This window comes from Carya illinoinensis, chromosome 7 (assembly GCF_018687715.1).
Source record: "Carya illinoinensis cultivar Pawnee chromosome 7, C.illinoinensisPawnee_v1, whole genome shotgun sequence".
NCBI lineage: Eukaryota > Viridiplantae > Streptophyta > Magnoliopsida > Fagales > Juglandaceae > Carya > Carya illinoinensis.
In genome coordinates this window covers 35,714,134-35,730,788 of record NC_056758.1, presented here as the reverse complement: position 1 = coordinate 35,730,788, position 16,655 = coordinate 35,714,134, and the positions used below count along the sequence as shown (strand labels likewise).

The 16,655-nt window shown below is 37.6% G+C and overlaps 2 protein-coding genes across 2 annotated transcripts; one reads left to right on the top strand and one right to left on the bottom strand.

Annotated features, from left to right (window-relative positions):
• The first annotated feature begins 278 nt into the window (after window positions 1–278).
• On the top strand, window positions 279–8,874 carry LOC122314835 (ribosomal RNA small subunit methyltransferase I). The gene is made up of 11 exons (XM_043130451.1): window positions 279–659; window positions 728–795; window positions 879–975; window positions 1,071–1,199; window positions 1,813–1,921; window positions 2,015–2,159; window positions 2,814–2,856; window positions 7,083–7,256; window positions 7,775–7,895; window positions 7,977–8,128; window positions 8,284–8,874. Exons 1-9 carry the CDS (start codon window positions 294–296, stop codon window positions 7,880–7,882), a joined length of 1,239 nt encoding a protein of 412 aa, XP_042986385.1. The 5' UTR covers window positions 279–293; the 3' UTR covers window positions 7,883–7,895; window positions 7,977–8,128; window positions 8,284–8,874.
• Window positions 8,875–9,086: 212 nt separating this feature from the next.
• LOC122314834 (cytokinin dehydrogenase 5) lies at window positions 9,087–15,185 on the bottom strand. Its single transcript, XM_043130450.1, has 5 exons — window positions 13,967–15,185; window positions 13,376–13,503; window positions 12,729–13,004; window positions 11,369–11,631; window positions 9,087–10,004 (listed from the first exon to the last, which is right to left on the bottom strand). Exons 1-5 carry the CDS (start codon window positions 14,559–14,561, stop codon window positions 9,668–9,670), a joined length of 1,599 nt encoding a protein of 532 aa, XP_042986384.1. The 5' UTR covers window positions 14,562–15,185; the 3' UTR covers window positions 9,087–9,667.
• Between the last annotated feature and the right edge of the window lie 1,470 nt (window positions 15,186–16,655).

Below are 16,655 nucleotides of genomic sequence, written 5' to 3'. Positions count from 1 at the left end.
ATTTTATTTGAATACATATTTATATATCAATATGTATATATTTAAATAGAAAGAAAAAATAACAAATCACATACTGGTATAGGAAATGATAAGTAGAATTTTTCAAATTGAAGTAACTATTTTTTTTTTTTTTTCCTAAGCAAATTGAGGTAACATGATAAGTGAAGTTTTATTTACAATAAAGAAGCATTATAATTTACTACACATCGTCCTAAATTATGCACCTTGGATGCTAGGACGTCTGGTACCATAGGAGTTTAAAAATAAATAGAAACGAAGCGTTTTTGGAGGCCATGGATTCAATTCTGGCCCAAACGAAAAGGTTAGCGCTGGTCCAGGTCCTTGTTTTTGGCCCAAAACTCAACACCCGGCGTTTCTTTCACTACCGAGTCTACCAGTACCATACAAAACCAACTGGAAGAAGCAAAATGTTAAGTCGCCGAATTCCTTCGATGGCGGTTTCTTTCACTACAGCTCTATCTTCACTGCGATCTCGACCAGGGCTTTATCTCTTCCGTACTCAAACGGCGCCTACGTCTTTCAGACCACTCTCGCTTTTCAATAACAAAATCGGCGTCCTCACCTTTTGTTCCAGCCCCCAATCTTTCCCACAAATCACCGATTCTTCCTCGTCAGTCCCCGAAGAATCATCCAAACGCGTAAGCCCACGCTTTCCTTTTTCATCTTCTTGTCCTTTTAAACAAGTTTTTTCTTCTTCTTCCAGCAGGGCGTCCTTAAGCCTGGCTTATATCTAGTGGGAACACCGATTGGAAATCTCGAGGATATCACCTTACGGTACTTGCTTATATACACACAGTCACAGAAACTGTTTGGCTATTGAATTGGCAGATTTTTATGTCCCTTTTTCGCGAATGCAGCGCTCTCCGGGTGTTAAGATCGGCTGCTGTGATACTTTCCGAGGACACGAGGCATTCGGGGAAGTTGCTTCACCATTACAATATCAAAACCCCCCTTGTGAGTATCTTACAAGCTTTAATCTATGCGTGTATTTGTAGAGCTTATCTTCTTTTCCGTTCGTTCTCATTGTGTTCTTTAGAATTTGATTTCAGCTGAGTTATCACAAATTCAATGAATCTCAAAGAGAACAGGCTGTGCTGAAGAGGCTGAAGCAGGGAGAAATCGTGGCTTTAATAAGCGATGCGGGGACACCTGGCATCAGCGATCCTGGTATGGAATTGGTGAGTTTGTTGGCCATTTTCTTTTTTATGAGTTATTTTTGCTATTTTGTTACTTATCAAAAAAAAAAAAAAAAAATTTGCTATTTTGTTCATGTACTCTACTTCTGAATGATCAGTCTAAAGAAACCCCGTTAAGTATAACCGATGCCTCCATCACGCGTACTGTCGTAAATGTATCTTCAAACAGTTTTCGGTGGAAACAATCCATCAACTTTCAGCCTGAATTGAGCCAGATTAAATTTAAAATGTTGCTCAATCTATGGAAGTACTTTAGTGCCTAAATACGGTACGCTAGTTGTTTAGTAATGAGCTTTTTGTGTATGTGTTCTGCGTGTTTGTGTTTGGCTATACTTTCTATTCAGTGGAAGCAAAGGAAAATGTGACTTGAGCTTGATGGTATGGTCTGGAAAAATTGTGTACTTGATGATTACAAATATATGGTTGCTTCGTTTCAAAATTTATAAGGCGCTTGGAAGTATCTGAGTAATATGCATATTTTACTGTTTCTGGAGGTTTTAAAACATACTCGGGTTTTGGTTGGAAGTTTGCAGTTCTGTTTCCACTTGCTTTATCTCGAAATTAAAATGAAAATATATCTGAAATCCTGGTGCAGGCTAAGTTATGCGTGGATGAAAATATTCCTGTTATTCCAATCCCTGGGCCTTCTGCTCTTGTAACTGCTCTTTCTGCCTCTGGTTTGGAAATTGATGAATTTACATTTGGTAATTTTCTTACTCATTACTGGGGGCTGTCATGCTTTTTGGTTCCAAATATTAGTAGGATTTATAAGCCTTATAACATATATAGTGCTGCAGTTGGGTTTCTTCCTAAACATGCTGGATTGAGAAGAGAGAGGCTGACAGTTTCTGCAAATGAGATGACAACCCAAATATTTTATGTACCTCCACACAAGCTCCAGCAGTTTCTTGAAGAAACTTCTTTACATTTTGGTGGCACTAGGTAAATTCTTATTTACCTCAACAAAATTTTTGTTTATCTCATATTGACTTAGAGTCAAAATCTCTTTATCCATTATAGTAGTCTCCATGAAGAAAAAAATATTTACCGAGTGAAAAATTCAGTGGCATTTGTTTCTTTCTATTTTGTTGAGGACCTGAGGTTGCTAACCTTTTCTTTTAACTTTTTTATTTGGCAATATGTGCTCGTTTCTCTCCCTCTTTGCTTTCTGTTATTGGTAATATCTTGTTTGATCAGAATCAATAACCTTCATTTCCTGAATGTGGATGGATTATTTAATGAAACTACAGCCTCTTGCTTTTGGTCAATTTCTTGCCCTTAATCAATGTAAGCAGTAAAGTTTTGGTTTGTTGATGCAATTAGAAGATGATATTGGGACGTCTTATGCTACAATAAGTAATTTTCATCATGGAGTAGAGAAAAGCGGGGAGAAATACATGCTCAATGTAGATTTAGTACTTGTTTATATAAGCTTTCAATCCATTGAAGTTTTGATAATGATTGAGTTCATACAATATAGATCAGAAAATGAATTTGCTTTAGCTAATAGCTGATTGGTTAGGCATACATATTTTTGGTTAAGTATATATGCAATTCCTGAAATTGGCTTTGAAAGTTTATGGCAATGTATTGCAGACGATGTGTCATAGCCCGGGAGATGACAAAAATGCATGAAGAGGTAGGCTTTACATTGTCTGTCACCATTTACCTCCTGTTTATGTTGCTGCTTTGGGTATGTGAGAATTTTTATTGTAATGCTATCTGAAGAGCAACTTTCTTAATTAAGGTTATTTCTGTACTCAATTCATGTTGAATATAATCATATATTGTGGTTTTTGAGATATCTTACCTTATTCGAATACTTACTCGGATCAACGGCTACTAATGAAGGCTTTTTGACAATATGGATATAAAATATTTTTTGAAAATAAAAAACAGCTACCATTAATGAAGTCTCACTTGTTAATGTTTTGGGTTTTTTATTTTTTGGGGGGGGGGGGGGGGGGGGGGGGGGTTTGAGTGGGGCAGGTTCCTCGTGCCATCAAAATGATGAAAACAACACCTCCAAAGAGTACTGGGTGGGAACCAAACTCTTGGTACACCAAAGAAGGAAGTGAAAGTTGTTCTGGCACTCTGGGCTCTTGCCCATTCTTAGGATCAATAAAATTTTGTTTACCGATAAAAATAAAGTCTTATATAGATGGAAAAAAAACTCCCAAAAAGACTAACTTAGTATAGTTTATAAGCTGACTTAAAACACAAGATAGAAGAGGCAAACCTAAAATGTAAACATTTGCTAGATTCCGAGCAAATTGCCAAGTCTCATATGAAATTGTGTGCCTGCTTGGTCTTGGCATGTTTATTGGATGCACCTTTATTATCATTGGGCTTTCTTCAGCACTGAATGGGCATGCCATCTCTCATGATTATTTAATATCAGGGATGCTCTTTTCCAGTTTTTTACACTAGATTGTTAATTGTGCTTTAAAATGAAAACATACCTTTAAATGCTTCCACTCACTTGTTGGTCTACATTATACATAGGAAACATGTAGTTAGATTCAATGATACACCCAGGTGAAAACCAAAAAAGCATTCCATTACTTAGCTGAAAAAGACAAATAAAATAGTAGTCACTCTAAGTTGTTGAGTGATTAGAAATTTGGTTCGTGGTGGCTTGGGTATTTCATGACCTGTATCTTCAATTGCTGCATCCCTCAAATGGGTTGCCAGGTTTTCAAGTAGATGAATATAAAAGGTGTGGGAAAGGGATGGGTAGGAACTTCAGTACTAAAGATGCACAAAGGAAAGGCTAATAGAATGTAATTGTAAAAGGGAATTATAAAAGGGACATCTTGTGGGGTGGAGTGGGGGAGGAATTCAAATTCTACCTCGTTAAGTGGGAGAAGGTTTGTAGCCCTCTCTCGAATGGTGGTTTGGACACTAGAAATATGAGAAATTTTAATCGGACGTTACTTGGTAAATGGTTGTGGAAGTATCATAAAGAACCTGGAGCCCTTTGGAAGATGGTGATTGAGAGCAAATATGGGGCCTATTTTTTTGTTTGTGTTTTTGTATTTTTTTTTTTTTTGGGGGGGTGGGGGGGGTTGAGGGGTGTAGGAGTGGGGTTGTGTAAACATATAAGAAGAGGGTGGGAGGTCTTCTCTCGCCACGCTAGACTTTGTCTAGGAGAGGGAACTCGAATTAAGTTCTGGTACAACACTTGGTGTGATCATGTCGCTTTAAAGGACTTTTTTTCTTCACTATTCCGAGTTGCAAGGGACATAGATGTTTCAATGGCAGAAATAATGGTAAGATCAGGGGAGCAAATCGAGTGGAACATCAGTTTCAGTAGAGCTGCACAAGATTGGGAGATAAGCCATTTTGAAGCTTTTTACAGCCTTTTGTATTCTAGTAAACCGAGTAACTCACAGGATAGGCTATGGTGGATACCAACAGGTAAAGGTACTTTCTCAGTTCGCTCTTTTTATAAGTTTCTCACTTGAGCCACATATCCAATTTCCATGGAGAAAGCTTTGGAGACATAAGGTGCCGCCCAAAGCAGCTTTTTTTGTGTAGACGGTTTCCTTGGGTAAGATTCTCACAACTGATAATTTGAGAAAATGTAGGGTGATCATTTCAGATTAGTATTGCATGTGTAGGAAGGGGGTGAATCTGTGTGTTGCCCAGATGACTAACACAAGAGGGGGGGTGAATTGAGTTGTATTAAAAAAAAAATAACAATTATAAATCAAATATATAATATAAAAAATAAACAAAATATGAAATAACAATAAATATAAAGAGTAAGGGTAAGAGAGAAGCAAACTCGGTATGTTAACGAAGTTCGGCCCCACTGCCTACGTCCTCGCCTCAAGCTACCCCTTGAGGATTCCCAAATTCACTATTCAACCTCCTTTAGGTGGAGATAGAAACCTATTACACCTTTGAACAACACCGCTACAAAGGATCCGTGTAGAACACCCTCTACACTTGCAATCACCTTACACGTGGTGATTCAACTATTCCCCGTGTAGAATACTTTCTACACACACAAGGGTTATACACACCATTTTTCTGATACAAGAGCTGATAGTGGGTAGGTTATCAGAAAACATTCCTCAATGAGTGAAATAAGAACAATACAGCGCAAACTATATCTCTCAAAATGAACAAGGATTAAGGCTCAATACTTAGAGAAGAGAGAATGAAAGCTTTGAATGAATGTTGTATGCTCTTGGTGTTGTGAATGTGAAGCTCTTAAATGATCTATTTATAGGCATATGAGACTTCATATTCAAATTTAAAAAGATTCACATGTCAAAGACAACATCATTCACTTTTTCAAAAAATTCAAATAAAAGGTTCTTCTTTTTCAATTGTCAAAGACAACATCATTCACTTTTTCAAAAAAAATCAAACCTAATCTTTTACTTTTGGCATATGACAAAATGAGCACATTTTCCTTTTCAAAAAATTCAAACCTAATCTTTTACTTTTTGCATATGACAAAATGAGCACACTTTACTTTTCAAATTTTTCAAACAAAATCATCTACTTTTTGTATAAGTCTAAAAAAGCATCAATCACTTTTGAAAATATTCAAATAAAACATGCACATGTGAAAGATGACAATCAATCATCTTTAATATTTTCAAAGTTCAACCCTTTAATCAAGGCATGCACATGCAAAAGATGACAATCAATCATCTTTCAAAATTTTCAAATTTAATTTTCAAAAATATTCATGCACATGTGGAAAATGTATTTTAATGCTTTATGATAAAATATTAATTTTGAGCATTAATCCTAATTTCGAATTTTGAAGAGATTTACAACATTACTCCATAATTTTAATGTGAACTTGTTCCCTTCTTGCTCATACTTATTTCCTTGATGTGCTTGACTCCATTGTGTAGACACTTGAGCTTGAGACTTCTTTATTCTTTGAATTCATTTGTTATCATCAAAATCTATGTGTAAATATATAATTACACAAAACTTGAAATCTTGAGTTCAACACTGTGGACCATCTCTTACTACACTGTGAGATAGCGAGAGGATTATGGAATGAAGTTCTTGGTAGAGTTGACTTGACTTGGGTTATGCCTGAGACTGTGGTAGCAGTTTTGGCCAGCTGGACAAATTTGAGAGGTATTCAATAGATAAAATTTGTGTGGAAGATGATTCCTATATGCATCGTGTAGTGTTTGTGGCAAGAATGCAATGAAAGGACGTTCAAGGACAGAGAGATCGAAGGAGGAATTGAAAGCTTTCTTTACTAGAACTCTTTTTACTTGGGCCATAGCGGTTGATTTCAATGGCTTAGACTTACATGATTTTCTTATCTCCGATGCTCCTACTTAGCTAGGGCAACTATATATTGTACCAGACTTTTGCCTATTCTTTGATTAATATAATTTATTTACTTATAAAAAAAAATGAAATTATAAAAGGGTAGAAGAGAAGATTTGGTGAACTGTTCCAATAATATATTATTGACATTTCATTTTCAATGCCTAGGAAACCTGATTTTAGTTTGCTGGTGTAAAATTTCTTTATTGTTCTTGATTGTTGTATAACTGTAAAGTATAAGGCATTTTTTTGTAAAAATGCCAGGGAATAATGCTAGGTTCTCATTTGGTAAGAAATATACAGCATACTCGTAGGCATGTGTGTAACATTACTTTGTTATTTCATTGTTGGATCACTATGATTATACAGAGGTATAATTTGCAAATTAAATTATACGGAGGTTTCATTTGCTTATTTAAGAGTTCAATGCTGAAATAATTTGGAATGTAAATTTTTATTAGATTTAGTATTTATTCATTTGATGGGATGTTCTTTGTGGTTGCCCTGTTGATTATTTATTTACTAATAGAGATAATGATGCCTCATCAGTTTTGGCGGGGTACATTGGCAGAAGCAAAGGAAATGTTTTCAAGCCACCGGCCAAAGGGAGAAATCACACTATTAATTGAAGGGAAGAAAAAATCTATGGTTGAAACTCCGTCAGAGTGTCAGCTTGAAGATGAATTGAGGGATTTGATCTCCAGTGGGCAGAGTCTTTCTACAGTAATGACTTCCTCCCACAGTCTACCAAATTTAAGTTTTTCTGATACATGGTTATACACTATGGATGAAGCTGAAATCAGGGAATTTATGATAGTAAGGCTAATTTAGCAACTCTAAATTTAGTTCTTGTGCACTTTATATTAACTAAAAATATCATCAGAAACACTTCTCTCAGAAACAAACGGGCACATGAATATACTTTTGTGGTATCATTCTCATTAGCAACTTAGCAAGCACTTCGAGTCAGTCCTATAAAATAATTTGAAATGTCTACACAAGGACGCACTATAAGGTGTTTCTGCCAAATCAATGGACGATATCTCAATTAATGGCAATTGTGTTGTAAACCGACATACTGGAAGTACCTGACTTGTGATGTAAAAACTGCATTAAGTGAAATTTCGTGAAGATGCATATTTTGTCTTTTCATTTGGAATAGTCTTCTCTGCTTTTCCTTTATGATCAACCCTCGAGGACAAGATGAATTATTGGACATGACAATTTTACCATGCATTTAGGCTGTCAAGTTGGTGGCAGGTGGAACGTCAGTTGGTAGGAAGGCAATATATTCACTTGCATTAAGAAAATTCGGGAAGCAGCTTGGAGCAGAGGATGATTTAAACTAATGCAAACCACCCAGTGAGTAACACCTCATTTACTATTTACTGCCAGACTAGAGAGCAAAGTTCTCATTGTCTCTGTTGATTCTTTCATCCACAGTGATGTTATGCAGTCCAGTTTTGCTAGAAATTGCTTACTTCGATCATGATGTGCACCAACGTTTGCTTGAACAGTGAAATAGGTGTTTAGCTAATTTTTATGGGCTTGCATTTGAATTTTGGACGGGTGCTAATGGTGGAGCAGAAGCAAAGGTACATATGCTACTCTAAAACCTTTTTCTAGTTATAAATATGGTACTTAAGGTTCGAATCTCACGTGCAGCATTATCCGAACGTGTGGAAAACATGATATAAAAGATAAAATTTTGAAGAATAATATAGATGTGGAACTTTCTATCTTTATGCAGTGGCGAGCCGTTCAAGTAAATCTCTTTCGTGCGAGTTTCAGGGCTAGAAACCTGGAAACAGGTAATACTCAGTATGCCAGCAAAGCTGAGACATCTTGGAGAGGATATACTCTACTCCCCTCTGGAACACGCATCTCGTTCCATTACTGTGAGGCCCAAACAAACAAAAATTAAAAAGGAATGGTCCATGACTGGTGAATGACTGTACTACTATGCGACGCAGTCTGATTGTGACAGACGATGCAATATGCATGCAGAGTTGGCTTATATATTAAAAAAGAGATATGGACAGTAATGGTTGTTTTTTAGAAAATGTCTTTTTTTTTATTTTTATTTTGGATGCTTGTTTGTTCTTTCTTTTGAGGGAAAGTTAAGAGAGCTACGTGAGCAACACGGTCAGAAAGGCTAAAAGCTTTTCAGACATACACGAGGAAGTCTTTAGAGCGCCATTTTGCCACCAAGTTTCGGACGCTTTGCTCTGATATTAGTCGATGTCAATGGTCATACTCCTAGTAATTTATGTCATTTACAATTGTTACGGAAATATATGCTACCGATGCTCTTATTCATAAGGAAAAGTTTAGTTGCAAATATAGTTATGCACTAAAATGTGCACTAATTTATTGTGATTAGTTAAAAAGTAGATTTTATTGAAAATAATGTTAATTTAAATTTTAAGTATGGAAGAATCAGTATTAGTACGTAGATTAATATGCGATTTTGCTTGTATGTAATAAAACTCTATTCAAAGCGCTGTAATAATTATGCAAAACTTAGCTAAACTACAAGACTAGAAGTATAAATTGGAAGAACAGATGATTTTTTATTTTCAACTGCAGAATTTAATTCAAGCTTGTTCGAATATATATTACATTGACGATCTGTGAGGATTGAAACGAGAGGAGGGTAGGGGAAAGAAAAACAGTGACGTCGCCAATCCACTTTGATGGAGAACTGGAACCAGCTGTGTGTGAAGAAGTTGCAGACGATATCCCGAGGCAAACCAGACGGACAACAACATTACATGAAACCTCCACACGATCTCGGGCCCCACTCTCTCTACTCTTTGATTCCACCGTGCGATATCATTTGCACTCAGACAACAACCCCTCAACAACACCACATTTATGCCACACCGTTTTAAAAAAAAAAAAAAAAAAAAAACCCACCTCTCCAAATCACTCTAAATATAATAATTCACAAAATTTTCTTCTCCAAACTTGTGCCCTTTTGGGTCATTTACATTGTATGTACAAGAATATTAAGAGAGAGAGAGAGAGAGAGAGAGAGAGACATAGTGCTGCTATGATGTTGTTGCAGTGGTGTACTTACTTTGTCGTTCAATCATTTAATAATAAAATATAAACTAATAAAATATTGGTCGTCACCAGGTGGAAGCCAGTTGAGTAGTAAAGGAGGGGTTAAAAATACGCTGGCCAGTGGCTAAAATGCGACGGGGGTCGAACTCCAGCTTCTTGTGATGAAAACGTTCCCACTTATCTCCGAAGTGGTCCACCCAGTCCTGTTGTGCGGTGTGGTGGGGCAGGTACTGTTTCATCCTGATCCCCGCATCCTCGCAGAATTTGAGGATCCGACGGTTCTGTTGGGTCAAGTACTCCAACTTCTGGGTCTCATCTCCATTGTCCAAAGCCGACCTCAGAAACGCCACTAGGTAAAACACGTCCTCGTCCGGTGTCACCACCGACGTCCTCTGGTCCCACCTACATAGAATCACACCACACACCAAACCAAAAAACAAAACAAACGTAAATTAGTAGGAGAGAAAAAAGAAAGAAAACATGATTCGAAGCTGTCAATGACTCTCATGTTGTGCAAAAGGGTGGTTGGGATATGATGTTTTGGGGGCGAGAATTGAGTTGGACCCTCAAAAAGAAGAGGGGTGGACCCACCGGGGGTGATGGGCCGTTACCTGTACTAACGGTAACATGTTTGTGGGAGTAGGCAAATAGCTGAATAATAGGACATGGATACCATCCCATCAAAGGGATCGTTGGGTCCCCCGGAGAAGATCTTCGTGACATGAGAATCTTCCCACTTGTATGATCGTTACCGTCGAGTTTTATTTATTTTTTGTTGGGTTCCAGTCAATAAAAGAGAAAAGTATTTGTCAATCCTAGCTGGCTAACGTATTAATTATATTCACCCAGTTGGCTTTGCCTTAGGTGCATGTGGTCCACCTTTTCGCCTATCTACAGTTCACCACGTGTACTACTGCCCTAATCATGGGAACATTATATCCACGGGGTTTGCTCTAATTTCGCTTTTTCTACAATTTGTTTTTTCTTTTTTAAACCTCTCAAAGAGAGTTTGTAATCAGAGATCACCTTATGATGCTCATAGTCATGAGATGATATTCAAAATTATCTTACTTCATATCTCTCTTCCTGATGATGATGGTTGACATGTTATATTTTAAATAAAATTTAATTACTATTATATAGAGGGGATGTTATTTTTAATATATGTTCACATTAATATGTTTTAAATTTATAAGAGATCAAGATTACACATAATTTTTTTGCATGTCACACGTAAGTAGAATTTTTCATTAATTCTTGACTCTTTTATCCTTAGGTTTTTGGCCTAATAGACATATATATATAGCTATGATGCTTCTCCCAATTATTGATAGTTTTACAGCTTTGCAATATTTTAGAGGAGTTGGTGTTCGAAGGGCACTTAACCATACCACCTTGTCTTAATAGTTTAGTTGCACCAAAAATCATATTAATTAATTATATAATTAATGAGCTAAGTGACGGTCATGTAAATAAAAATATGGACGTATTTTTCTCGCATGTGTGTGTATTCAGATTGGCATATAAAAAAATGTGGTTTTAATTCCATGTACGGATAAGGATAGCTATTAATTAAGAGTGGCCCTCTAAATTAGAGAACCCGATGGGTGGGCATGTTGTTATATATGAGATATATATATATTGCATAAAATAAGGGTAGAAATCTTTGTATGCTGCATGCATGCAGTTGTTTAAGGAAAAAGGACATGAGCGGGCTATATAAATATTTTTTTTTGAGGATGATGATGCAATATCTGGGAACTTACTTGTCTCTGTTCATGGGGTAGATGAGGATAGGCCCGCTCGTCTTATTTCCCAAAATGCCCTTGAACACACCATTGTCGAAGTCAGCAATGCTTGATTTTGGGACAAAAAGGTTGAGCCATGGGTGCGGCACATCCCACAAGCCTTTGGACCGGAGTTTCAGCTCGTTCTTGTGGACCCGGTCCAAAAAATCCACGTAAGGGAGGTCAGTTGTGAAGACCGATGTTGGTATGAAATCTAATTTTTCCAACAGAGCCTCTATTTCCTGCATGCGTCAAGTCATCCAAATTAGTATTAATTGTCATAATTTCAAATCGAAATAAAATAAAAATAATAATTAAAAGAAAAAATACGTACAAAAGAGAAACACATCAAACAATATAATTAATTAATTAAAATAATAAAAGACTGCTACAAAAGGAAGGCTTTTTATTTGGGCAGGATAAGTTCGATTCCAACAAGTTTTATTAGAAGCTAGATTGGTTAAATATTAGAAGAGAATAATAAGGCAAGTGGGCGGAATATATATATATGTATATATACTCATTTTTTAAAAGTCAAAATATAATATAAAAAGATGTGTTCAATCTTAGGATCAGATTGGCTGATAGATTACAGAAGATCTTCCATGTTTTCTTGTGCATGTTTTATGTTTTATTTACATGATTTTTTAGTATAAATTATTCACTTTTGGAAGTAGTCCCTGTAATATAATCCAACAGTACTAGTGGGGCACCATTAAAGGTTCTTAATTTCTCAGAACACAATTGACAATACTGTTAAATTAATGAGAAGATTTTGGTATATATTCGTCTTAATCTCTTTTCAAAACCCAATTAAAGAAGCATGGAAGTATATGCTGAAAATTAGTAAATATTCCTGATCCTAGTGCCCGTACTCATGTCTGAATTGTTAATGCATGGGACAAATTATAAGGTAGCTAGGCCCACAGGCACAAGATTATATATTGTACTAGTTATTCACATAGAGTTGGATCGAATGTCCTATGCGGGAAGAAGATGGCTGATCATAGATAGAGTGGAAGCTGGAATACCAGCCGGCTAATAAAATCGCGCGCCCACCAGCCCCATTGCCACCTACTTTGAACAACGCAAGCAGCTGTGACTTGTGACAACAGATATCTTTGTATCATGATCATGTTCTGTTTTGTTTTTATCTTTTACCCATTAATTATAAATGGTCTTTTTTTTTAATGGAATAATTGCATGAGCCATCTAAATTTATTATTGCTGTTGCTATCACGATAATAATATTAATGCTGTTGTTATTAATATTAGTAGTTGCCACGACTCCTCAAGATCAGGGTTAGGTTAATCTTCATATTTATCATGTATGTATTACCTGATCAATTCTGGCGGCGCTGGAATCATCGTAATTCTTGGTAACCTCCAAGCAATATAGAACGCCTCCATTAGCATTAAAGGAGGTGATTTTAACAGGGTTGCGAGGAGAGAAGAAAGAGGATCTCCAGTTGTTAATGAGCCCATCATCGACAATCACAAAGCCCTCGACATAGTCGAATTTCTGGGCAGCAGGGTGTGCATGCAGAGAGATGAGGAACTCTTGGTCCTTGGTAAAAGCGGAAAAATTGGAATACAGTGCTCGGATCCACCTCACCTATTGATTAAGACAGTAATAAAAACAAAAGAAACAAAGAAGGAGAAAGAGACCACGTTAGAGAAGCAAAAAGGACATGTCAACAACATTGCCAGCTTTAGAACAGCCGTTTGAATGGGTTAAAAAGCTCTAATGGACCCAACCCTTAAAAAAAAACTCTTAGCTTGACGATGCTTTACTTTTTAGGTTTTGCCATGAAATAAATACTAGGAAATTTGTCGTAAAAGTACGTGCCCTACCCTGGAACCAACAAAAACTTATTTCAAACAAGTAAAAATAGTTGGCATGTGTGCTGTATATATACTGGAGAGAGAGAGAGAGAGAGAGAGAGAGAGAGAGAGAGAGAGAGAGAGAGAGAGAGAGAGATATACTCTTTGGGGTGAACGTTCAAGAGGAATTCTAGCCCTGGTGATGATTCCAAACTGCCCAAGACCACCAAGAACGGCATGGAACAGCGCTGAGTTTTGCTTTTCCGAACATGTCAATAGCTCTCCCTTGCCTACAAGCAATAAGAATAGGTTATAAAATTCCGAGATGTGTCCATAGCATGTGAAACTCATACAAACTTGTTAACAACAATAAGAAGACAAATGGTATGAGAATATATATATATATATACACACTACTTCAGCAAAACATTTATATATATGAACGCTCCTGAGATTAAAGACAAGCTATCAAAGATGTCACGACCCATTTTGAATACAACATACATGGAGTACTACAATAAAAAATAAAAAGTAAACTATAAATGCTAATTACATACTTGGGTAGAACTCAAAAACAACTTAAACTCATATGAAAAGCATACGGGAAACACCGTAGATGATGTCGAGTACACCGTTGTTTTTTTTTTTTTTAAATCCATGTTTAAAAAAAAAAAAACAAGCTTAAGATATATGGTAGTCGGTAGAGCTTTCGAAGAACATATAAACAACACATGCAAGCGAAAGTAATTAGACCTGTAACAACGTCAAGCTCGTAGACATTGCTAATCTGAGGTCCATGATTGAAAGCTTGGCCGCTAATTCCTGCATTCGAAAGGGTTCCACCCACTGACAGATACAAGTAATCTGTCCATGACTTCGGCGCAAGTCCATGCTCTAGCGTTGCCCTTAGCACGTCTATCCACAGTTCCCCTCCCCAAACGTCCACATAACTCTCTTCCTCCGAGACCCGAGGCAGAGCCGGCTTTCCCAACCCTAGTTGCCTACCTCTTGAGCCGCTCATCTCTATCACCACCCCTTTTGCCGCCTGAGCCTGCCCGTTAATGGAATGCCCGTGGCCCCTTGCCGAGACCGTGAAACCGCGAGCCGACCCATACGCCGCTCGGATGAGCCTGGCGATGTCCTCCGCCGAGGCCGGGTGGAAAACTGCTAGCGGCTCCGTTCGGCTCATCATGCCAAAGTCAAGCGAAGCTGTCTCCATGTCAGCCGGGTCAACGCTGAGTTGACCGCCGACTCCCAGCCGGAGAAGCTCCGTGGGCTCCACGGTCAGTCCAACGGTAACAATTAATCGATATATAGCAAACGTTAAAAGAAGCCTAGTAGTAGCCATTTTATATATATGCTGCTTACCTACTATAGATATATTGCTTGTGCGTTTTGTTGCTTTAGAATAAAAATGTTGTGCTATTATGTTTCGAACAAAATGAAGGATATTTATAGGAGGACGAAGGTGGTGTAGGATAAGGAAAGTGCGCACACCGGCGGAGGGAAGAAGGAGGCGCTGGGAGTAGAAGTCCCCTGTTAGGAATGGCCTGGGAAGGAGGGAACAAAAATCTTGTGGCAGGGTTATTGGGGGGAGGGTGGTGGGCTAACGTAAGCGGGATTGCACTTTTAAAGATCTTCTACGTTGCACAAGATTCGCTGGCTCTCTTACCCTCTTGGCTTTTTACCACGTTATTCTTTCAGCACAAAAGGATAAGCAGATTAAAAAGCCGAGACAACGAGGACATCAAGAACTTCATCTGCAGGGCTCTTTGTTCTTTCCTTCTTTCTCTCTCTCAAAAGAATTCTCCTCTTTGTTTTTTTTTTTTTTTCCTTTTCTATTTCTTTTACAGAACAGAGCAAGTCTGAGTCTGAGTCTGGTTCTGGGTCTGAATCTGAGTCTGACGGACTCTCTGTGTGTGTGATCTCCTTTACCTCCTTCTCTCTCTGCGTTTCGTGTCTAGGATATAAGATACAGGTCCTCAATTTATAGGACAGAAGGGAGCGGTAAACGAGACGAGTTGGTTCGGAGCGGGAGATACACGTGGATATCACGTGCGACATAAGGAGACACGTGCAGGGGATGAGGGAGCCTTTTCTCTCTATTTTTTCCTTTTAAATTTGTAGAGAGCTGATGTGTGTGTGTGTGTGTGTGGCCTTTTGCGGAGGGACTCCTTTCTGGGAAAGGGATGGTTGGGAGCAGAAGAACTCAGAAGGGGTTGAGGGGGGGCCCACCTTTGGATACGGAGGATCTGTGTGGGGACACGAGCGAGGGAGCGTTCACGTGGGTGCAGACTCTGGGACGATGTTAAGCTTATGCAACCAATGAAAGATTCTCTCTCTCGTTCTCTCTTTCTTCCTTGTAAAACAGTCTATACCACATCAACAGAAGCAGATGTTTCATAAACTCATATAATAAATATATAAAGTATATAACATTATAAGGTCATGATCGCTGAATAATGGTAGAGAGGCTACAGAGTAGAGCCCATCAATTTTGAACTCCAAGAAATTCACAGTATCTAATGCTTAGATTGCGAAGGGTTTTTGGTTGTATAGAGAGAGTGCCAGAGCAATGATAATAAACCAAAGGTGGGGTTCCCTTAAGTCAATTTTTATAACCATGCAGGTTTAGGCTTACGTACGTAATGCAGATAATTGTCACCAACGGAAGCGGATTTAATGTTCGGCGCGCGCTGCAGCCTGAGCCAACCTTTGGCCTTTTTAGTTTTTATTCCATAAAATATAAGTTAGTGGCCTTTTTCACCTATCTTCTTATAAATATATATAGGTGCTGTTAATTTGTAGTAGTAGTTGGTCTTCGATGTGATCTATCCTCAAAAGTAGAGAATTTTCTTTTCGAAGGAAAATTATAATATAATTAATTACAGATTGTTATCTCATTTTCATTGACTGACCCAATAATTAGGGTTTGTTGAGACTTTCCCACATGTTAAATTCTAGGTTATTGTTTTTGGACTATTACTCAGACACTATTCATGTAGAACTCAAGAGTTAAAAATGAAAGAAGAATTAATTATTTGGATCCGATTGGGAAATTACTTTAGATACCCTTTTTTTTCTGGCGTCTCTAACGTAAGATATTGTTCAAAGAACCAAGCATTATTTTACAGTGCGCGCAGTAGCAATGCATGCATTTTTACGCAAACAAAGCGTTTGTGTACCCTGATCTGGGGCCTATTTGGCAGGAACGACAATTATTGTTCGATCAAATGCGGACATCCTTTAAATTCGATGTACAATTAATTGAATGCATGCCCAACTAACATCGCTTTGCCTGTCTCTACAATTCTTGACTAGACTTTGGTAAAGCCTTTTGCTGGCCTCTTTCTTGTTTAAATTATAATTTTTACCTTTTGCTTTGTATATAATCTAATTTAATTCTTATATTGATTTGTGTAATATTTTCTTCCCGTCACTT